The sequence below is a fragment of the Primulina huaijiensis genome, chromosome 3 (assembly GCF_012295235.1).
Source record: "Primulina huaijiensis isolate GDHJ02 chromosome 3, ASM1229523v2, whole genome shotgun sequence".
Classification (NCBI taxonomy): Eukaryota; Viridiplantae; Streptophyta; class Magnoliopsida; order Lamiales; family Gesneriaceae; genus Primulina; species Primulina huaijiensis.
The window spans coordinates 29,684,890-29,708,994 of NC_133308.1; the positions used below are offsets into that span (position 1 = coordinate 29,684,890).

At 34.1% G+C, this 24,105-nt stretch overlaps 4 protein-coding genes across 14 annotated transcripts; 1 reads left to right on the plus strand and 3 right to left on the minus strand.

Annotated features, from left to right (window-relative positions):
* Positions 1 to 270: 270 nt before the first annotated feature.
* On the plus strand, positions 271 to 3,672 carry LOC140974542 (UDP-galactose/UDP-glucose transporter 3-like). Its single transcript, XM_073438054.1, has 7 exons — positions 271 to 578; positions 844 to 941; positions 1,025 to 1,155; positions 1,858 to 1,888; positions 2,355 to 2,458; positions 2,699 to 2,820; positions 3,079 to 3,672. Exons 1-7 carry the CDS (start codon positions 475 to 477, stop codon positions 3,497 to 3,499), a joined length of 1,011 nt encoding a protein of 336 aa, XP_073294155.1. The 5' UTR covers positions 271 to 474; the 3' UTR covers positions 3,500 to 3,672.
* A 479-nt stretch (positions 3,673 to 4,151) lies between these two features.
* On the minus strand, positions 4,152 to 8,723 carry LOC140974539 (transcription factor MYB124-like). Of its 8 annotated transcripts, none has more exons than XR_012174802.1 (14): positions 8,395 to 8,723; positions 7,891 to 8,254; positions 7,714 to 7,760; positions 7,532 to 7,588; positions 7,345 to 7,417; positions 6,988 to 7,043; positions 6,698 to 6,880; positions 6,435 to 6,613; positions 6,103 to 6,257; positions 5,798 to 5,940; positions 5,503 to 5,720; positions 5,283 to 5,431; positions 4,965 to 5,131; positions 4,152 to 4,285 (listed from the first exon to the last, which is right to left on the minus strand). XR_012174802.1 is itself a non-coding variant. In XM_073438048.1 (13 exons), the coding sequence occupies exons 2-13, from the start codon at positions 7,987 to 7,989 to the stop codon at positions 5,021 to 5,023; spliced, it is 1,470 nt and encodes a 489-aa protein (XP_073294149.1). In that variant the 5' UTR covers positions 7,990 to 8,254; positions 8,399 to 8,722; the 3' UTR covers positions 4,399 to 5,020. The 8 variants fall into 8 exon arrangements, 6 of the variants coding, with proteins under 6 accessions (XP_073294149.1, XP_073294148.1, XP_073294151.1 ...); XR_012174801.1 differs by lacking the exon at positions 4,152 to 4,285 and adding an exon at positions 4,399 to 4,862 and having other exon boundaries at positions 8,395 to 8,722; XM_073438048.1 differs by lacking the exon at positions 4,152 to 4,285 and having other exon boundaries at positions 4,399 to 5,131; positions 8,399 to 8,722.
* A 4,190-nt stretch (positions 8,724 to 12,913) lies between these two features.
* LOC140972408 (transcription factor PRE3-like) lies at positions 12,914 to 13,785 on the minus strand. Its single transcript, XM_073434844.1, has 2 exons — positions 13,522 to 13,785; positions 12,914 to 13,128 (listed from the first exon to the last, which is right to left on the minus strand). Exons 1-2 carry the CDS (start codon positions 13,654 to 13,656, stop codon positions 12,985 to 12,987), a joined length of 279 nt encoding a protein of 92 aa, XP_073290945.1. The 5' UTR covers positions 13,657 to 13,785; the 3' UTR covers positions 12,914 to 12,984.
* Positions 13,786 to 17,630: 3,845 nt separating this feature from the next.
* LOC140974543 (uncharacterized) lies at positions 17,631 to 20,165 on the minus strand. Of its 4 annotated transcripts, none has more exons than XR_012174804.1 (10): positions 20,033 to 20,165; positions 19,686 to 19,802; positions 19,410 to 19,492; positions 18,825 to 18,908; positions 18,606 to 18,681; positions 18,430 to 18,502; positions 18,146 to 18,219; positions 17,985 to 18,036; positions 17,821 to 17,909; positions 17,631 to 17,725 (listed from the first exon to the last, which is right to left on the minus strand). XR_012174804.1 is itself a non-coding variant. In XM_073438055.1 (9 exons), exons 1-9 carry the CDS (start codon positions 20,124 to 20,126, stop codon positions 17,653 to 17,655), a joined length of 768 nt encoding a protein of 255 aa, XP_073294156.1. In that variant the 5' UTR covers positions 20,127 to 20,165; the 3' UTR covers positions 17,631 to 17,652. The 4 variants fall into 4 exon arrangements, 1 of the variants encoding a protein (XP_073294156.1); XR_012174803.1 differs by having other exon boundaries at positions 17,821 to 17,914; XR_012174805.1 differs by lacking the exon at positions 17,985 to 18,036.
* Between the last annotated feature and the right edge of the window lie 3,940 nt (positions 20,166 to 24,105).

Genomic DNA, 24,105 nt, shown 5'->3' on the forward strand with positions numbered 1-24,105 from the left:
TGTGTATGCATTTTAGTTAATTACCGATCGTTTAGATTTTCTTAACAAACATTTGCATACGACAAACCATTATGATCGATCATAAATGCAGTTGAGAAAGGATATAGTTTGTAGACAACAAAGGAATCCGACCAAAAAATGTTTGAACAAAGCCAGAGAAATCAACTTGAGAGTCTAGTCTTGTTGATTTTCCTGATGAACGAAATGAAATACCAAAAGTCAAAAAATTATTTGTTTTTATTAATTGTTAAGAGTAGTGCTCCGCATCATGTCCACCAATCAAATTTCGCTAAAACCCATTATGACCATTAGAAACTCTCCACGTGGGAGCTCAAACGTGTCTGGTCCCACCTCGTCTTCCTCAGAAAACCCGAAAATAAAGAAAGGATTTATTTTACACTCGGTATTTAAAAGAGCTGTTTCCGGTTGTTCCGAGACGGTGATCTGGTGGCTACCTGTGGTTATCTTGTTGCAATGCAGTCTACGAACTCCGGGCTACGCCGCATACTTCTCCTCGCCTTTTGTGTTGCCGGAATTTGGGCTGCTTATATTTATCAAGGGGTTCTTCAAGAGACCGTGTAAGCATATTCATTTCTTTTATTCAGCTCAAATTTTCTTTGTGATCCATTACCTGTTGCTATGTAATATACAGTTCTTTAGTTACGTCTAAATTTCTTAAAATAAAAGAGAATTCTTTTCCTTATCTGATGTATATTATTGGTGGAAATTGTAATATGAATATATTTAGCTCTGAGCATGCTTCCATTTGCCTAATATCCTTTGTGTTCAATGTATTAAATCCTTCAGTGTGTAATGGAAAATTCCTTGATTATGTTGTTTTAGGTCCACTAAAAGATTTGGTTCTGATAAGAAGAGGTTCGAGCATTTGGCGTTCTTGAACTTAGCACAAAATGTAGTATGTTTAATCTGGTCGTTTTTAAGTAAGTTTGTGAGGAACCAGTTTCAGTAAAATCTGAATTTTCTCCCCTGGATGCTTTCTAATTGTCGTGTGATTATTGCACAGTGATAAAGATTTGGTCTGATGGCGGAAATGGTGGAGCTCCTTGGTGGAGTTACTGGAGTGCTGGTATCACCAACACGATCGGGCCAGCTATGGGGATTGAAGCGTTGAAGTACATTAGTTACCCGGCTCAGGCACGTTCAAGATTATAAGGACCCTCACCCTTTTCTTTAGTTTCTTTATGTAATAATGAACCTAAATATCTAATTGTGACGTGGTTAAACGTGGCTTTAGCTTGATGCGTGATTGAGGAATTTTGACTGCTTTATTGAAACTGGAAATGGATTTTGATCTGCAATTAGGCTTACTGTTGTAGAAATGATAAAATCGATGTCTTAATTGTTCACCTAAGAGTATCTCAGAATGGTAGATCTTTTATTTGTTATCTTTCTTAATGAGTCCATGTATAAGTTTGTGTAGATGGGCATTTAAGTGTTTTTTTGCTGCAACTTCATTAATATTCCACCTGTTGCCCCTAACAATATTTTAGAAAATTTCACTCCGAAAATAATATTTGACAAATTTTGCGGAAATGTCTGCATAATATGTTTTATATGCATTATTTATTTATGAAAAAATTAAGGTACCTGTTTCATTGAGATCCACCAAAATGGCATAAAAATATGGTAACTATAGGCTTATGCTTGCTTTATGGTTAACATAAGAAATATCCTAAATTAAAATGGTTCTGTGACTGTGTTTTCCCTTGGGTTTTATGCTGTCAGTTAGCTTTCGCACCACCAATCAATATCATATTCGCTGCTTAAGATACCACGAAGCCAAATCGTTTCGGGTCATGCAAGATTTTGTACTAATTGTGCCATTATTGTGTTTAGGTTCTGGCAAAATCCTCAAAAATGATTCCGGGTAAGTCATTACTAATTATATATGTTGAGTTAAATATCCAATCTCTATCTTACTTTTGTTGCTAGCTGAAGTTGCAGTTACAGATGAAAAAAATACTATCTTTGCACCCCAAGTGTTTAATTCTTCGATTACTATTGGAGGATTCTTCGATTACTGTTGGAGGAATGCAATTAAATATTAGAATAATCTTCTTCCCCATCGAGGAGGAAGTAATATCTGTAATTACGATATGGAAATATACTGAGTCTATGTAGGTTGCTTCATTTCAATCTAAATTTATATCCATACTTTTCATTGCATTGAACAGTAGTAGCACTGATTTTCAGTTAGCATTCTCAGAATTTTGGTTGTATGATTTGGCTTATGTTTGGACTTTACCAGGAGTACCACTATATTATCGTATTAGAAATTTAATATTAAAAATCCATAGTGTAATCTTGTTAATCAGCATATTTGTTTTGTGCAGTGATGCTGATGGGTACATTAGTTTATGGTATAAAATATACCTTCCCGGAGTATTTTTGCACTTTGCTTGTGGCTGGAGGGGTCTCCGGTTTTGCACTTTTGAAAGTATGTGTTAGTTACCATGTTTTCCTTAGTATTTGTGAACCCTTCATAGTGTTAAATCTAACTTTAAAAAATAAATATTCAACCTCTGTTATCTGTCAGTCATTCCATGTGAGTTGCTAAATTGTGCTGTCAGTGGTAATTAGAGACCCAATCCAGGAATTGATGTTGTTCGTTTGGTGGTTCCAAAATTAGTATCTGTTTTCTACATTAATATCTCTCTTTTGCTTTGTTTTTTCCTAGACTAGTTCGAAGACAATAAGAAAACTAGCTCGCCCAAATGCTCCCCTTGGATATGGGCTTTGTTTTCTAAACCTGGCTTTTGATGGATTCACCAATGCCACTCAGGATTCCATTACAGCAAGGTAAAAATAGTGAACAGTCAACATTCGACACTTAAAAGAACTGTGGTTTGAATTTGGCTTGAAAATATATTTGAATATGTCAATTCACTGAAATTCGATAATTTCGTATGCTAAATCAAACGATATATGTGTCAGCTCGAAAAACACATGAGCTGGCCTGACGCTTTTGTCCACCTAGTTATCACAAATTTTTTTCAAGTGGCTTATGATTTGATTATATAACTATTTATTGACAAAAAGGTTGACTTTGGCATTCAGGTACCCGAAAACAAGTGCTTGGAATATAATGCTTGGAATGAACTTATGGGGTACGATTTACAACGTCATATTCATGTTTGGCCTTCCAAATGCCATGGGATACGATGCGATCCAATTCTGCAAGCTGCACCCAGAAGCTGCATGGGACATTCTTCTCTACTGTCTGTGTGGTGCAGTGGGCCAAAATTTTATATTCTTGACCATCAGTAGGTTTGGTTCCTTGACTAACACGACTATTACCACCACACGAAAATTTGTGAGCATCGTCGTGTCTTCAGTTCTTAGCGGAAACCCCCTGTCGGAAAAGCAATGGGGAAGTGTTGCAATGGTTTTCTCTGGATTGTCATACCAGATTTACCTTAAATCGAAGAAGCTGCAAAGAATGCAAAAGAAGAGGAAGACGACACAACAGGGATCGTGATTTTTGACAATGTTGTGGCATTCATTTTTTTTTTCCTTCAAGGACAAAGTGTTAATGGAACTTCAAAGGTTTGGTATCATATAACTTGTGAAGGATGTATTGAGACAGGTTCTGACGCTTATACTCTTACCCACAAATGACTTACGTTATTTAAAATCTGAGGTAATTGTTGACTTGGCAGCTTCTTTTAATTCAGCCTAGGTTAAAAGATGTGTTGCGAACAAGCTAGTACAAAATTTATTCATGTAAAGTGAGGCACTGTTATTTATCCGTGTAACTAAATATTTTCCATAATTTGCATGTTATTTCCAAACAATACTTTTCATTCACACTAATGCAATTAGTCTGTAATTTTACTAGTCATTATAAAGTCTTTTCAAAATTTAAAATTAAATAATTCAATATATTTTGAATCGAAAAATAATTTACAATTATATATATCGTAATTGCAATCAGTACTTATCAGCTTGCAGAGAGATACATTTCGAAAAAGTACTTTTAGCACCTGAATAACATGCAATGCTGCCTACAAATATTTGGGGGTGCTGCCATTCAAAGCAAACTTTATTTTGTACAGGTTACCCTCTCCCTTGTACCAGTGACTTTTGCTTTGGTAATGATGACACTTGTTTCCCACCATCAACTGCTAACCAAGTTAAATAACAGATCATTTGGATCCCCATTCTTCCCCCCAAGGTACCTCTAAACCCACCCTGTTCAACTCATAAGAGGCAGCTTTGCAGAGAAGATAGAAGCCACAGAGCAAAAGGCAAGAAATTTTACCTTCTGTAAGTAAAAATTTCAGCTCAGCTTCCACAAAAGACTGCTAAATATTGAATTCAATACATACCACCAGTTTCTACGTTGCATTCACTTCTTTTAGATTTCAACGAGATGCCTATCTGCACACAAAGAATTCTATTCCATTTCCACTCCAATGAGTATGAATTACATTAAAAATCTCCGAACACCATGAAACATGCATATTATTTAGTACTCTGCTCAATGAAGCAAATAGGAGGCCGGCGTTTCCTACTTCGCACTCTCCTTTGACTCGTAACAATCTTTGTTTTTCTCCTATCAATATCTCTAAAGGGTAATCTTGGCGAGTTGCCAATTGTATAGTTACACTTAATATCAAATAACTTTTAGTGTTGGTTCTGTACAATAGGCTTATCTAGCCACAAAAACATATTGGAACAATGGATAGCCATATCCGAGCTCCATGAGACAACAAACAAAAGAATGACACACCAAGGAAACACCCAAAACCAATGTGAGTATCCGGGATGCAGATCATGGCGATTGATCTTCTTAGAATGCTCCATTAGCATACTAGATTGCAAAGTAGATCTTAGCAGGCCTATTCGGAAAAACTCAGGTCAAGATAACTGCAACCCAAGAACAGAAAATTCTGAAAAAAAGAGACAAAAACACTGCACTGTTCAAAAACTCCGATGGGTACCGCAATGAATCTGAGCTCCACAGACTATAATGTGTAAAATTGATCAGTGGAATTGATCAGAGACAATGGAGGAGGGATCTCTTGCACGGTGGAGCTTGTGAAGTAGTGGTCTTTGGGCTTGGAGTTGTTGAGTCCATTCCGAGTGCTTTCATTAAGAAGTGCTTTTCCTGTGGAATGAATTCCAAGTGACATAAATATACTTTCGACCTTATAAAAGCCACCACATGCCATCGGATGCAAAGGTGATATAAATGCTATAAATGGCGTTGATAATTTGGTGTTTTTGACACATTTGTATCTGAAAGACAGAACTCTTACACTTTCTGAAAATTTTGGGCTGGGAATTGTTGCAGCCAATGCTCTGAACATTGGTGTCACTTGAGCAGGGGAACTGAATTCTGAGTTGGAAAATTCACATAGAGCTCCATCATCAGCCTTTATCCCTTCATTACTTAACATCGTATCTGCTACGATAAATGGCACTATTATCAGCACTAGCATTTATTTTATCATCCTGCAAAAAATAAATGTTCAACACCTTGGTCTATGCTTGCACCATGATATATTCCACTTTCCTCAGCAAGAAAATGTTGGTCATTTGACTGATCTGATTGCAGTTCCTGTCCAGTGTTCTGAGGTAGTGCACATATAGCAGCATGAAAATCTTCTGTTTTATCACATAATGCATTAGGCACCAGAGTTGATCCTGTACTGTACTCAGAACTAGTTGGGGAGGACTCATACATATCGGATTGCCTGGAAAGATGTCAATTAGATCTTGCATGGGATGAAATTTCAAATTGAATTTAAACGTAAATTAGCCTCTTAGTTACCTCCGAGATGGATCACTACATTCATTGCTACATGTAATATTCTCCATCAACTCTTTGAACTTCTTGAGTTGAAATCTAGTATCCGAGTCCTTGAATGTAAGCAGATCGCTTTCTTTGTTTTGTTTTAGAAAATCTTGAAGAACCTGGAACATGTTTATATTGCAGGTTTAGTGTATACAGTTGACAAAAAATGACGAAAAAAAAAATGTCAAGGCGGAAGCTGGAGTACATGTTTCCCTTTGGTGTTGTGGTATAGTGTACAAAAACTGACAAGATTCAAGACAGGATAAATTCTATCTACGCACCATCCAGGCATTTTCTAGGCTCTGCTCTGTCTTCTCAGAATTAACTTTGATAGCAAGTGAGCCAAGTAATTCAGCTTGCTGCATCAATGCAAGTACTTTAGGATCGTCCTTCTTAAGAAATGTTCTTTGTCTTTTGTCATTTGCAGCTGCATAAGCTTCAAAATGCAATACATTATCTATCTATCTATTTGAACTTCAATTACATGGAGAAAGGTTATTAATTATTTAATTACCATTTTATGTATTATTTATTATCCATTTCCATATATTGTGCCTTTAGGTGATCGCAATCTGCTAGAAATCCTACAACCAAAATATTCTTTGGAACTCACATCCATCAGATGACGCCTCCTTCATGTGGCTGTCGTGCAGCTGAGAGGCAAGGTTACCCTCACAACTACGAAAATTTTGCGCTGTTGCTGCAAATGGAGGTCTAAGAAGTTGATTGGCATTTCCATATTCTCCAGTTAATTTTTCATCCCGGTAGCAACTTTCTGCAGTGTTTGATGTCCTAAATCACCGGATTGGTTGTTATTCGTAACACTTGATCCCAGTAGCATATTTTCAAATTAGTGGAACATGACAAGTAACACACCTTATCTTCTTAAGAGGTGCGGCATTTTCAGATCCTGCATATGTATCGAGCCCATTGGGAAATATAACCCTTTTGTTGTTTAAGTTGATATATGAAGTGTTGCTGTTTTCTTTAGCTAATGCTTCATGCTTTGCTCTCTTCTTGCATAGAGTGTTGAATCGATTCTTCACGGCATTGTCAGTTCTGAAAAATTGATATATTCCTTGCAACAACTATTATTTTTCTACGCCAACAAATACAGCCAACAAGTTGGGACAAGGAAAAGTCTTGATTTTCATGTGATTAATTACCTGCCTGAAACCACCTTTGCAATCTCAGTCCATCTATTTCCAAATATCTTTTGCGCCTGCAAGTCACATTGATGATTAGACCAAGCTTAATGTCAGTCTGATATGTCATTCCCATTTTCACATTGTTGAAATATATGAACACTCTTTCATGAAACCTTTTTTAAAAGATTCATAGTGCCATCCAGTGAAAAATGGACTTATAACTCAGCCACCAATCAAAATCAATAGTTCTAAATACAATTTCACTGGAGCACTTCAGGGATCAGCTTTCTAATAAGAATATTATTTAAAAGATGATTGAACAAATATCAATCTTGGAAGCATAGAGGGCGTAGAAAACAGGCTTAAATAATGCACCTCACACAAGAGCATGTCCTCCTCAGGTGACCATCCTCCTTTCTTGAAATCAGAATTCAAATAAGTGAACCATCTGAATAACAACGGCATACTCAAAATCATATAAGAACAAGAATTCAAAAGATTGCAACAAATAGATTTACAGTACATAATAGAGGTAGATGCCTATTTTTATCTTGATTCTAACCTCCTTCTACATTGTCTCGTCGTTTTATCCTTGAATTTTGATGCGATAATAGTCCAACTATGACAAAATCACATCCATCAGTCTCACTTACCCAAAAAAAAATAATCTTTAGACACATCCAAATCAAATGATCACATCCCATAGGAAAAAATCAAACAAAAGATAAAAGAATAGAGATTTACTTTTCAGTCCCATGTACCCGAATCTGCTCCCTTAAGATATCATCTTCCTGCAAACGAAAGAAATCATATTATCATCAGATAAAACAGATTAAATCCAAAACATCCCCAAAAAAAAGGAGAGAGAGAGAGAGAGAGAATGAGTAAATAGGCACCTAAAAATATGAAAAAAAATCTGACCTCTGGAGACCAAGAAACAATATGCCTTTCTTTCTGCTTGGACATCTCACCACCATCCCTGTTGCTATTATTATCATTATTTTTCAAATTCTTCTTCATTTTCTATGTAACCTGTGAATCCCTCTTCTCTCTTGCATGCTCAAGGAAGATCCTTTTTTGTGACTGGATATTATGTATATAACCAAAAAAGTAAGACCCTTAAAAGATAAACTCTTTTGCCCTTTTCTCTTTACAGTAACTGTTTAGCTCCCAAAACGGAACAGAACAGCACCACCAAAGACTACACTGTGTCTTTTACCCATCCCTCAACCAAAAATTTTGCCTAGGATTCGACCTTTCCTCCGTTCCCTTTGCACGTTACTTTCTGAAACAAAACAGTAAATTCATTTAAAACGATCATCTTAATCAAGATTCAATCCTCGTAACAAGGGTCATCAGTTTGGAGATTTTCTTGAAAACACACAACACAACCTATGTATAGCTCATGTAAATGAACCTTAATACCTGCCTCGAGATTTGAAAAAGAAGGGTGCAGGAGATAGAACTTGCAATCCAAGTGTGTACGTATGTAACCTCGATAAAAAAAAAGTAGAAATAAAAACATGGGATTGGTTTTTATATGGGGTTCAAACATAAAAGTGCGACGCTCTCTCTCTAGGAAAATGTAAATGGTGGAGAGGTGTTGATAATTTTTAAAAAACAATCAACGGATTCTTGCTTTTGGGCGCGGGTATGGAGGAAAGTTTGAATGCTGAAATAAATAAATAAAAAAAATAAACCTCAAATGGAATAAAATAACGCTGAAATCCACGGGAGTGTAATTAATGATGACCGCGCATGGAAGAAGAAGAAGAAGAACAGAGTTCACTTCACTCCCACAGTCACTATGTGGCATATACATGCAACCCATAGGATTGTGTGAATGACAAATAATACTTGACCATATTCGTGATTCGACTATTAATTACACCATTCTTGTTAGGTTTAAATTTTTGAACATAAAATATGATTTCAATCAGAATAGGGATATTTTTTTCATTCATATAACAATTTTCAAATTATATTCGATTATAAAATCAATATCGATACCATATGTATGATCGAAAATATAATATAAATAAAGTGATGTGATCAAAAAATATCATGTCACCCCATTTATCGAACAAATTGAAATTTAGATCAACAAAATTCCTTGTACAGTTATACATGGTTTGATAGATATTAGAAACATGAAAGCTAATATATACAATTTGTTCAATACTTTGATACGTATACGTGCAGTGCAGGCCACGTGACATAAACAAGGGTAGGAATGGTAACGACACCACGAAATTTGGTCAGTGGCCAGCCTGTTTCTGACCATTCATCAATTTTTATTTATTTATTATTATTATAGGATTTTAAAAACCTTTTAATTTAATTCTGGGTGGAGACGGAGTCCAATGGTTTGACTAAGGTGACCAATATTTTCATAGCAAATTGAAATGTGACGGCTAATTCCAAAAGCAAGCATTCTTCTATATTAACAATTTATTTTTGTTCATTGCAATGTTCTATTTTCAGTCAGATATGATTTTAACAATAAATTATAGATTATATATATTGGCAGCCTAATTATTCGGATTTTGAAATTGATGCTTTATCAATTAGCTACTTATTCTGATGCAATAATTAAATTTGTTTGAAATTACAACCTGCAGATCGATCAAAATTTCTCGTGAAAAATAAATATAGCGAATCCCCTACAGTCATAATCTAACGTATAAAAGAAAACTCGGAGTTTATTAACATGCCTTTTTCATTGAAGTCAAAATTGTTGTCTACTATACGCGTTTTGGATTAAGAGAAATTGATCCCCCCCCTCAAATTTAAAATGCGAATAATATCAGATAAAAAAAAATGAAAAGAAAAAATTTAAACCAATGACCAACAGCTTCGAATTCGATATGTTAATAAGTGCCTATGTTTGATGTCATCAAATAATTTAATTTGCATGGTCAAGGGGCATTTGACCCTTTTAAACGAATAATTCAATGTAGCTAGATAGGGTAAGGTGTCGCATGCGTACAACACATTCATCGAATTACTATAATTTATAATTTGAAATAAATCAGAGTGTAACAGAAAGCCCGCTTAAACATTATTTCAAAAATAAATAAATAAATGGATAGAAATGCATGCATATAATATCATTGAGCGGTCATAGTTATAATTGATGCAATTCAATTGTTCGATAACAGCATACCAAAACAAACACACAGTACTTGCTGTATGGGATCTGATTATATTTTGAGTGGAATTGGAGTTGAGGGAGCTGGGCCATTTCATAATTTATATTCAAAATATCAATTATTATACAACAAAACTATGTTTTTGAAAACAAATTAAAGATTATTTATAGTCGGTGGTGGTTTGTCCCACTCTACAGAGAATTACAGACATTTGATTTGACAGATAAAAATAAAACTCATTCATATTTAATTGTCTCTCGATTAATGAAGGGTGTGAGTGTGTGTACTTGAAACATGTATAAATAAATTCTTATACTTTGATCATGTGGAGTTTGGAATTGTATGTGGTAACTCAATTTGTGCTGGAATTCTAACGGAAAAAGGAAAGAAACGCGTCATGAATAGAATATTGATTTGATAAAAAAGAATGATTGATCGAGAACATGGTATATTTATATTATCCTGAATATTTTCTTGATGGTTTTTTATACATGCATGATTCCCCACTAGCTAAGGTTACGTTATTTATAAATTCTTAATTTTTTTTAAAATTTAATGCATCAAGATTTCAAATATTTATATATGTTTTTCAATTATACCCCGCAAGTATTATCACGATTTTACATGAAGTGTAGTAGTAAGTTTACTGCAAGATTGTTGAAGTCCAATGTGGTAAGCATAAGGTACACATTGTTTTGGTGGAAGAAAGGAGGGGGGGAAGTGGAGGTCCAAGTTCCCAAAGAGATTGATGGATAATCATATCATGTCAATTAGCGCGTTTACTCCGCCAATAGGGTTTTGCCAAGTGTTAACATCTCTATTTTTATTAATGGACGATTTTTTTATTATTAAATTTTGTATATAATTTGATAGTTACGTGCACACACGGTCCTTAATCACAACTTTACTATTGAGATATTAATTCTTATTAAACAATTAATTAAATACTCAATTAATGGGCCATTTACCGCTAATTAAAACCATTCTTTAGTTCCATCTAGATAATATTTCTCGAATCCAAAATAATAGAAATAGACTTTTAGCAATAAATCACATTTTTTAATGAGTGAATATATTAATTAAACAGCAACTATATATATGTATATATGTACCTATAGATCAGTAAAATTAAACGTGGTCCTTTTTTTTTATTTTTTTTTATAATATGCACAGTTACTTTATATGTGGAAGGGTCCATTTATATTCTCTGTGAGCTCTAGTTTCAAAGGAAGAAAGTGAAGTAAGAAAGGAGACAATTAGAAAAAGAACGGACTAGAAAGTTTAAGACAATTAAAAAATTACAAAGAAAAAGGACCATAAAGTGACACGTTTCCACTATTTACTAAATATTATATATTATATATATTCGTTAGATATTATATTGATCTTAAAAATGACTAATCTATTTATATTAGAATATCAGTGTGAAATCACGAGCATGATTCATATATTTCAAACAACAAAGTAATGATATTTAACTTTAAATTAAAAATTAATAATAATAATAATAATAATAATAATAATAAACAACCTAGATAAAATTGAGAATGAGATAGGATGACCTTGTGAAAAAAGCAATCCACTCTTTGGACTAATAAGTGCGTTTTTAGTTTTTTGTTGTTTGTGCATTACGTTGTCAAATTATATACAAAAGTGCTATCCCGCTTTTTAATCCAAGAGGGGACCCAACCCGCTCCCTTCATCTATTTACACTAAATTAAATTGGACCTTGGGCGATATAATGATGAAGAAGAAGAAAAGTATACGGTATTTTGCCCTACAATTAAGAACAAGATCAAAAGTAACAAAGAGTACACATGCATCCACTTTATGTTTCTAATTTTATTTTTTCGATCTGTTGATATTAATTATTATTAAACAAGTCTTCTTCCTGATGCTTTCTTGGGCAACATTTTTTTTTTGTACCCATCTTGTTACTAAATAATATTTTATTCAGAAAAAAGAAAAACCCCACGTGGGGTATGAAAGTGGAGCTGAATCAACTTTAATGGCATTATGAGAATGTAGGGGATTTTCACTTTTAAAAGTCAGATTATATATAGGAATCCTATGTCTTCCAAAATTTCTACTCATATATTAATCAATTCTTTATTAAATTTAAGTGAGGCTATATNTTAATCTCATGAGGCTCTTGATGCTTATTATCCTCGATCATGAGGCAGCACATGTAATGTATGACGTTACATAAATCTAATTAGTCGGATTTCTATTTTATGAATTTAAGATAGCTAATTAAAAACATGCACCGGTTAAGAAATAAATTTAATGCTTACAATAATATTATTGCTTAATGCATCCGGTTCCTTAATTGAATTTACGAATTATTAATGTGCACGACATCTACGTAGACTTTGTACATTCAAGATTTAATCGTTTCATCTCGCGACTAGCTAGATCGATCGAGTTATGCATTTTGGGAATAGTATATATAAATAGAATGAGATCGACTCGATTGCAGATATGATATAATCACAACATTACATAAAATGGCTTCAAAAGGTTTTAAAAAAAAAACATTACAACACAACCTGCCCTTCTTATGAATTTGCAATACGCACAGCCAATACTAAATAGCATTTTTTTTTAGTAAAATTATTACAATTACTTGGAGTGAGAACTATTTTTTATTAACGTACCTGGGAATAGAACCCAGGCCTCTCTCTCATAGGGAGATGGTTGGCTATTAAATAGCATTTGGAGCTAGCCCAAAGAGCTAAATATAATATTAAGTAGGTCCTAACTTGACCAAACCCTAGACAAGAATGAAACATTACGTACAAGCAAGCAGTAATTCTAAGCTAGCTCTAAATCTAATGCATCAATATATATTAATTATTAATTACTACATTAGCAAACTCCTGATTATTTCTGCTTGAGCACTGTCCATCTCCAAAAGCTCCGATAATCGGTCGCTCAGATTATCGACCTCTCGATGCAACTTACGAATGTAGTTACAAGTCTCATGCAACACCTTTGTAGCCGAGACCTGCCCGAGTTATTCACATTAATTAATATTCAACCATAACATAAAAAATTTGCTGGATATATATGCATGTATTTTTAGCTGTTAAATATTATACGTTCACAAAATGCATAATAATCTTGAAGGGAACACGACAGTCCCACAAAACTAGGCATGCATGTGAGCATTAATTAAATGAGGATTAATTGGGGTTGTGGGCATGAGACGCAATGTGCAAATAAAACACACCACCTTGATATATATATATATATAAGCAAAAATGAAGAATAAACACCCGGAAATTTAAAAAATGGTAGGAGAACAAGAAAAATGCATAGAGCATATAAGAAGGGAAAAGTCCAAATGATAATAATAATAATAATAATAATAATAATAATGATATATATTGTAGTAAACCTTATCGGATCGTGATCTGTTAATGCTGGTCTCAGGTATAAGTTGTTGCAATTTGGACACAAGATCAGAGATCTGATCGTCACTTATCCTGGAAACTCCTGCAGATTGCCTCGAACGAGATCTCCTGCTAGACATTGTCAGCTACCAAATGTAGAAAGTTTTGAAATAGCTAGATATTTTTCAGTTCTTTTAATAACTCAAAAGATAAGAACTAGTTATGGATAGGGATCGAGCCATGAATATTAGCAGAGAAGGAGATATGAAGACAAGTGCATGGGATAAAGAAATGGGCTACGCCTTTCCTTTTTTAAATAGACTTTGATATGTGCGTGTGAGAGAGAGAGAGAGACATACAAAATTGATAGGAGGGCTGGACGGATAATTAATATTTAATTAAAATTTTTAAATAAAAATCAATTTGAATGGGAATGATCTATAATTATTTTTTGTCAAATAAGAGTGAGTTTTCTTTTTTCCTTTTTTGGGATACACAGAAATTCTATCTAGCGAAACTCTCACAAGTGAGACTTCAACTCTACGTCATTAAATATGAGCAAGTTTTATTAGCGCGGAAACAGTCCTTATGCTATTTAATTTACCATCTACATAAATCAAATATGTATTTAAATATTAATCACGTGTACAAGTGGTACTTTATGGGAAATGTAATTGCAATCGTATTGTCGGTAACAAAATTCTTTGTTGTTTCCAAAACATAATCATGTGTACCCATGTCCTTATATTCTCTTACAAAATGTGTCCATGGATTTTTAATTAATTCTTTCGTAATAATTAAAAATATTAATCCAAACTTTAGAACTACGATATATCGAGTACACTTATAATAATATAACATAAGTAATATCAAATGGAGCCAACCGCCCGTCACGTGATGTCTGAAGGGCGATCAAAATCATTGTCGCGTTGGAGGTTGACATAGCAGCTCATTATGTACTCCTTTAGGCTTAGCCATGCATGCTAATGTCTCACAATTCTTGTTATTATTTTATGAATATATAAGAAAATTGGATATCACATTTTATACACAATCAGGGCTACGATTTAAGTTGTTTGAAATATTATTAATCAAACGTTCTCTAGCAACTTCAATTCATACACAGTTTTAAGTCATCTTTTGTTATAAAATTATTTAATTGGTTTGAGTTTTTTGTTCTGTGATAATAATTTATTTATTTTTTGTTTTCAACCTGTAATTATTTCACCTCAATTAAAGGTTCCATCAATGATCCTACGAATTATACATTCAACTTTTTTTGCAAATTAAAGTATTGTACATATACTATGGCAATTAAATTGAAGGTTCCATGGATTGCCAGTTTGATTATATATGTTGCTGCAGGCACGCACACATTGGAAAGACAAAAGTGAATATACCCAACAACCCAAGTAGGTGCCATTAACTAGGTACAGAAATTGCCATAGCGTGTATGGACCAGGAAGCACAACATACACACAGATTATATATAACTATATATATAACGTCACACCCAGTCAGTCAGTTATCGGTTATAATTTCATCTTCGATAGAGTTGCATGTGCTGTGTTCCCCATCTCATCAGTTACAACATTAATTCTTCCGTTTGTTGCCCATCTCTGATTGCATTATGTGTACTTTCAAAATAAGATTGCATGCGGCTTTTAGTACTCATTATATAATATAATCGATTAAATGTAGGAGTTAATTATATATGATCTTTTACTCAAATTTTGAGTATTTACGTACGTACAAATGGTCTCTAGCTAGCTACTATATATGTTTTCATAGTTTGATAAAAGTGGTAACTACGGTTGCATAATAGGTCTTCTTTTAAGCTGGTTTCGGGTCTACATTATCACAAAATTAAGATTGGTACAAAACTGCCAACTTGCAAAACAAAGTGCAACAAATCTTGATCATATGTTCATTAAATGATCAAAACCTAACAAACCAATTATTTGGAGTTTATCTATGCCATAAAATTAGTATGCATGCCCGTAGACCCCATCAACAAAGACACTTGTTATATGTAAAAAGTGCTCTCACTTTACAGAGAACATGCATTTTCTATAGACCTTACTTTTGATTACCAATTTGTTCACTTGACACACAAAAGTACAGATTTTCCAGCATTATGTCATCTATGCCCCGTAACATAATGATCGAGAGTTGCATTATATCAATTGCTAAGGAATAAAAAATGGATTTTAGATCACACAGCGGCGCTATGTATTGTATTTTCCAATTAGGCTGAGTTATTCGTTTTTATTTTTCACTCGACATGCATTACAAATCGCTCAAAAGGTACCACCAAAACGATTGATAGAATAGAACCAACAGATATGGATCCAAGTACTAATTAAATACCTGCAACCACCCTTGTCGTCTCAACTAAATTATTGTTTTTCATGTAATATTATTTAAAAGTATAACTATTAGTGTATCTATGTTTAATCCTTGATGATCATTCCTTCCCCAGAATCAAAATCTCAATTTCATATATGATGATGGATCTCAGATTACGAAATATACGATTAAAGATCTTCAGATTCTTTTATTTTTTTTTTGTTAATGAAAAGATCTTCACATTAATTCTAACACAAAAGTTAAATAATTTAAAGGGGACGAGTAGCCTAGGCATGATGGGATGCAAGATTCATGCATGTCACATTTAATAAGGCATATATCATCAAGTTGTGTCACATGTCCTCCAAACAAGTGCTTAAATGCATATGGACATAAATCAAGGCTTTTAAGAATTAATAAGGTTTCTGTGGACAGGGTCACAACAGAATTTTTGGGTCACATATTGCTGCATATGAACCACTTGAACATCAGATCAATAATCCAAAGGTGCATGTAATTGCAACTTGTCTAGGCATTTTGGTTGAAATTTCTTATTTTCATTTTTAACTTGTTTTATTACCTAATTATGTAGTGGTTTTCAAATTTTTAAACAAATGGAGTCATTTGAAATCTATCTCACAAATATATATTTTCCTCAAATCCAAACACAACCTAATAATTGAAGTGTACGTACTCACTAAATATCTTAGACTATATAGTTTTATTAATTTGTGACAGTCGATTACTTAGCTGACCGGCTCAAATACATTTTTTTTTTTACATAACTAGTCAATTTTTTTAAGAGATAGAAAGGTAATTAACTGTAAGAGGAATCAATTTCTTTTTATTGAGGGAGGAGATATTTTTAAGAAACGACATGTAATGTTTATAAAAAAACAAAATTTTCTTTTTTGTCCTTTATCCAATTTTGACGCTTAATTGTGTTACATATGGCTAGTTTTTTTTCTCTCTCTTTTTTATTCATCTTTTATTGGAAATCCAAAATTAATAGATGAAGGTAGTCATTGATTAGACTTTAGAATGTGAGAAACCACGCCATCCATGCCACTGCTTGTGCCGGTACTCACTAAAATGCAATGGGATATACCTTCTACTGATAAAATATATATTTTTTTAAAAAAAGTTCCGGTAGGCTATGAAACAAATTCATTGAAAGAAAATATTTCATGCTCCCCTGAAGGTTTAGTCCTACGCTGGCAAACTACTCTAACCAAAGCCAAGGAATGAAAAATATAAAATTTGCAACTGAGCAAAATTTAGCCATCACCTAAAAAGACATCTCTAGGCGTGAGAATGAGAATGGAAAACAGTCTTTAAGGATAAATGCCAAAAATTATAATATTTTCTGTGTTAAGAGGGCGTGAGTAGCAACTCCAACAACCTGAACGTCGGGATCCAACTCGATATAGTGACATTATGAACAAAGCAATCAAAACATAGGACTGATCTCCTCAAAATGCTATTGCATTGTCTGGATGTCGTATCTCTCACAGACCCTTGTTCCATTTTCAGCCCACCACTTCTCTGCCTCTTCTTCTGTGAAATGTTTTCTACTGTAGCAAACAACAAAACTGCTGAGTGAGGTGACCGAGGTAAACCCGCACAAATATAAATGACAGTCTAAAATCAAATCTACCCACGTAGATTTACAAAATACTGTAATATCATTTACAAAATAAATGATATTGAAATAGAAACATTTGAAACTAAAATATATTTTAATATTCACCATGCAGAAACTAACATTTATTATAATAGTCAACTTATTATGTGCGGCAGTTTGAATTCACGATGCGGTTCCCTATATCTGAGAAGACTTTGACATCCGTACCCCACAACCTGCACGCTCGTATGAAGTTAGTTAGAGTAGTATGCTCAATTTACAGAAGTGTTTTAGGAATCAAGAAACAATGATAACAAAATATCAAACTAACCAGCAGTCAATTCCGACGGCATTAGCCCCTTCTTTATCAGCCTTTTTATCATCTCCCACATGCACCGCTTTACTGGCCTCTACTGATATCTGATCTACAACATTACTCAGTTTAAATACTAAATATAGGACAAATGAGCCATCTGTACAATCAAAAATAATCACCTAGAAATTCGAGGTATATGACTACATGGAGCAACAACATCCAAGATAAAGACTTTAAATGACAAACCAAGTAAATACATTCGCTTTCAGTAACAGATGGATACGAATAAGACATGATCTATCAACGACTCGTAAAATGGGTTAGCGGCTTTTACACATACCTAAAGCAGCTCTAAATATCTTCCCGTCTGGCTTCTCGTACCCGACCTCTGATGATATGATGACAGCATCAAATCTAAATCCAAAAAAATAATAATTATTGTAATAAATAGTAGACAAGTCCAACGCCCTAGGCCAAATATGAGTTTGTTTGACCAATAAAATGTCCTACAAGATTTCCAAAATTTATGTTTTTTTTAGTAGAATAACTTAGCTCGCCAAATGCCAAAACAAAATTTAGTTGCAAGCACTAGCTAACCATTCACAAGGAAACTTTGGTACTCACAAGTCTAACACATTGAGGTCCTTCAATAATTTCCTCAAGCGGGTGTCAAAGTTGGACACGACAGCCATTTTGACTGAGAGATTATTCAGTTAACACATGAAAACAGGTTTGAAATGACAATAGCAATTTTTAAGATTCAATGATGGATGCAACATAATGTAAAGATAGATGATGACCTCCAGAATCTTTCAAACACAAAATCGTTTCATAAGCTCCATCAGGAAGATGCCATGCATCCCCATTTGCATAATACTGTTAAAAGAACAGATCAGATCAGATGCTAGAAACCAATTGTGTTTTACAGGTACCATTACCTAAAAATTCCGTGTGTAATGTGATAAATAAAATTAAAGAGAGCAATCGATTTTAAACAACTAGAGTCCAGAAAAGCTCACCTCATATACTTCTTCAAAGTAATCCTCATTGTCACAGCCCGTGGCCTCAGAAACCACAAGTTTCCAAAATGGTTTGCCATCACCCTGTCAATTATAGAAAAAATTCGGTCATTAGTTTAAAGAAACTTGATGCTTTTAAACTCAACCAACTTGTTAGGACTCCAACTACATCAATAGTTGTTTCGCGAGCCTAAAATGTCCTCCATTTTAGTCGGATTTTGAGCACATAACCAGGTGAAGATATAATTGGTCTCTTTCTGATTTTTTCACATTTAACTCTTTAATGAATTACATCGCGAAAAATGATTCCTTATAACACCTACCTCCAGTGGATAATTGAGTACATTTCAAACACACATGACATAAACAACAAAAGTGCCAATGATCAACAACTCTTATCACATAGACTAGATCATCCCAACGTCACAAATATCATTCATTGAAGTAGCATGTATCCTATATGAAAAGAGTCAGAGGACAGAGATTCAAAAGCATGAAAAAGAAGATGCAGATTCTTGAATGTGTTTGTCCTGCCATTTAATTAATTTCTTGAAAATTCCTGAGAAACTCAGGAGACATATAAACCTGGTATCGAAGTTTTTCATGCCAAGGAGCTGAGAAAGCTCTTTTGAAGCCTTGTTTTATCTCAGCTGCAGTAGTTTGTAAACCTGTATTTGGCACCATTCCAAGAACACTCATTAACACTAGAATTCAACAACCATGCAATATAATAGAAATAAATTGACACCAAGATATCATCTTTACCGATAAAATTAATTCCAATGTAAAGAAAAAAAATATCAAATGTCATATCTAATTTTATGCCAAAATAGAATCGACCATGTCCTGGCTCAAACTAACCATGTTTTTGGCCAATTGTATAATAAGTGACTTCAACTGGCTTAGCTAATTGCAAGAGTGTGCCCCCGGCATCCAATAACAATCCATCATATGCTCTTTTCAAAATTCCTCCTCTGCCTGCGCCCAAAAAAGAGTACACAAATTTATTCATACAGCAGATAAACACCAAAAGATTTTGTTTTTTTTTAAAAAGAAACAGCGCTATGGGTCTTATATGCAGGCTGAGGTCGTAGGATCAACCCCTCCGCCGGCGAAATATCGCCCCTAGCGCAAGTTAGCAAATGGCGGCCTTCCTGACAACGGGCGCCACCATGCTTTTTGGGCTAGTGTTGTACGACGTGATTAACCTGAGTGAACTGGGGCGCGACAAGAAATGGAAGATAATTGAATGGGAATTGATTTCAAGGGCTTGAATGCTCTGAGAACAGAGTAGGCCTCCATATTGCCTTTGTGCAGCTGAACAGCTACATTCTAGATTGTCAAAATTATTATTATTGTTGTGAAAAAGTAAAAATTTACGGTAAAAAAGTAAAAATCTCAAACTCTCAAAATTATCACACTACACACTTTATAATATTTTTCTCTCAACTCAATTGTGATTTTCTTCACAAATGAGAGATCTATTTATAGAAAATTTTTACAAATAATCCAAAAATAAAATACATCATTACCTACATCATCACACACTAATTTTCAATATTCAACACCTAATTTTACCTAATTTTCAACATTCAACATTCACATTTTCAACACAAATATTTAACACATTTTTAAATAATTTTTCAACACTCCCCCTTGTGATGATGATCATAATGATTGTATACATTACGTGTTTTTATACTGCCTCGTTAAAAACCTTACTAGGAAAAACCCATTGGGATAAAAACCATAGTAAGGGAAAAAGAGTGCAGTCACGTAAACTCCCCCTCATGTTGACACGAACAATTCTTCACAAATTTCGTAGATTGCGCATCCCAATATTATATATGTGCTTTCTGAATATTGTCGTAGGAAGTGCCTTTGTGAAGAGATCTGATGAGTTTTCACTTGATTGAATGTGACGAACATCAATACATTTATTCTTCTCAAGCTCCTTGGTGAATGCGAAGAACTTAGGAGGAATATGTTTAGTTCTGTCGCTTTTTATGTATCCTTCTTTCATTTGAGCAACACATGCAGCATTATCTTCATATAGTATCACAGGCTTCTCGTCGAATGATAATCCGCATGAGATTTGGATATGTTGAGTCATTGATTTTAACCACACACATTCACGGCTTGCTTCATGTAGTGCAATAATCTCGGCATGATTTGATGAAGTTGTTACAAGTGTTTGTTTCTGTGAACGCCAAGAAATTGCAGTGCCTCCACGAGTAAATACATATCCAGTTTGAGAACGTGCTTTGTGTGGATCAGATAAGTATCCAGCATCGGCATAACCAATTATACTTGGATTAGCATCTTTTGAATACAAAAGTCCCAAGTCTGTCGTTCCTCGTAGATAACGGAATATATGTTTAATTCCGTTCCAATGTCTCTTTGTTGGATATGTGCTAAATCTTGCCAATAAATTTACGGCAAAAGATATATCAGGCCTTGTACAATTTGTAAGATACATAAGGGCACCGATAGCACTTAGATATGGTACTTCTGGACCAAGAATATCTTCATCATCTTCACATGGACGGAATGGATCCTTTTCTATGTTTAATGATCTAACAACCATTGGAGTACTTAAAGGATTTGATTTGTCCATATTAAAACGTTTAAGGATCTTTTCTGTATAATTTGTCTGGTGAACAAATATTCCACATTCTTTTTGTTCAATTTGTAAACCCAGACAATACTTGGTTTTTCCAAGATCCTTCATTTCAAATTCTTCTTTCAAGTATGACACAACTTCTTGAATTTCCTTATTTGTTCCAATGATGTTTAAATCATCAACATATACAGCAATAATTACGCATCCGGATGTTGTTTTCTTAATGAAAACACAAGGGCATATTGAATTATTTACATATCCCTTTTTCATCAAGTGATCACTTAGCCTATTATACCACATTCTGCCGGATTGCTTCAACCCATATAATGATCTTAGTAATTTCACAGAATAACATTCTCTGGGTTTTGAACTTTGTGCTTCAGGCATCTTAAATCCTTCAGGGATTTTCATATATATATTACTATCAAGTGATCCATATAAGTAGGCTGTAACAACATCCATAAGACGCATTTCTAAATTTTCAGATACTGCCAAGCTAATCAAATACCGAAACGTAATTGCATCCATCACAGGAGAATACGTTTCTTCATAATCAATTCCAGGCCTTTGAGAAAAACCTTGTGCAACAAGTCGAGCTTTATATCTTACTATTTCATTTTTCTCATTTCGCTTTCGAATAAAAACCCATTTGTATCCAACAGGTTTTACACCTTCAGGTGTAAGGACTATAGGTCCAAAAACATTACGTTTATTTAGCGAATCCAATTCAACCTGGATGGCATCTTTCCATTTTATCCAATCCTGCCGATTTTTACATTCACCAAAAGATTTTGGTTCATGATCTTCATTATCATTTATGATGTCGATTGCCACATTATAAGAAAATATATCATCAATTTCTTCTATATCTTTTCGGTTCCATATTTTTCCAGTATTAATATAATTGATAGAGATTTCATGATTCTCGTCAGTTTGTGGTTCTGACAAAACATTTTCATCATCATGTGTTTCTTCAGGAACATCATTCTCTATTTTGTGATCATTATGTGTTTCTTCAGGAACATCATTCTCTATTTTGTGATCATTGTGTTTCTCTATGAATTTTCTTTTTCGAGGATTTTTATCCTTGGAACCAACTGGCCTTCCACGCTTCAGGCGTTTAATGACATCATGACTATCTTCAATTTGTTTCTTCGGAATTTCAATTCGAGCAGGGGCATTTGCAGCATGTATATATGATTTAGTTACCCCTTTTGTGTCTGCAAATGCATCTGGTATTTGATTTGCTATTCTTTGCAAGTGCACAATTTGCTGTACATCTTTTTCACATTGTTTTGTTCTTGGATCCAGATGTAACAATGATGATACATACCATGTAATTTCTTTTTCGGTATGTTTCTGTTCTCCCCCTAACATTGGGAAGATTTCCTCATTAAAATGACAATCAGCAAAACGTGCTGTGAACACGTCGCCTGTCTGTGGTTCAAGATATCGAATGATCGATGGACTATCATAACCAATATAAATTCCAATCTTTCTTTGAGGTCCCATTTTCTTTCGTTGAGGTGGTGCAATAGGCACATACACCATACATCCAAAAATTCTCAGATGAGAAATGTCTGGTTCTTTACCAAATGCAAGCTGCAATGGGGAGTATTTATGATATGCACTTGGTCTGATGCGAATTAATGAAGCAGCATGTAAAATTGCATGTCCCCATATAGAAATAGGGAGCTTTGTTTTCATAATCATTGGTCTAGCAATCATTTGCAGACGTTTAATCAATGATTCAGCCAATCCATTTTGAGTATGTACATGAGCAACAGGATGCTCAACAATGATTCCCATAGACATACAATAATCATTGAAAGTCTGGGAAGTAAATTCACCAGCATTATCAAGTCTAATTTTCTTGATTGTATAATCGGGAAATTGATTCCTCAATTTTATTATTTGAGCAAGTAATCTTGCAAATGCAACATTTCGAGTTGACAATAAACATACATGTGACCATCTGCTGGAGGCATCAATCAATACCATAAAGTATCTGAATGGTCCACATGGTGGATGGATTGGTCCACAAATATCACCCTGAATACGTTCAAGAAACATTGGTGATTCAGTTTGGATTTTGGCTGGTGATGGTCTTATAATAAGTTTTCCAAGAGAACATGCTTTACATTGAAACTTATTATTCTGAAAGATCTTCTGGTCTTTCAATGGATGACCATGTGTATTTTCTATAATTCTTCGCATCATTGTTGAACCAGGATGTCCTAATCGATCATGCCAATTGGTTAATATTGAAGAATTATCAATTACCATGTTTGATTCAATGGGACGTATATGTGTATAATGCAATCCAGTAGGGAGCATTGGTAGTTTTTCAATCACATATTTCTTTCCTGATTTATATGTGGTAAGACACATATATTTCTCATTCCCTTCATTCATTGTTTGAGTATCATACCCATGGGAATATATATCATTAAAACTCAACAAATTTCTTTTCGATTGTGGTGAATATAAAGCATCATTGATCAAAAATTTTGTACCATTAGGTAACAAAAATTGTGCTTTACCACATCCTTTAATCAAGTCTACAGGACCTGATATTGTATTCACCGTTGTTTTTGTTGGTTTTAGTTCCAAGAAATATCTTTTATCTCGGAGGATAGTGTGCGTTGTACCACTATC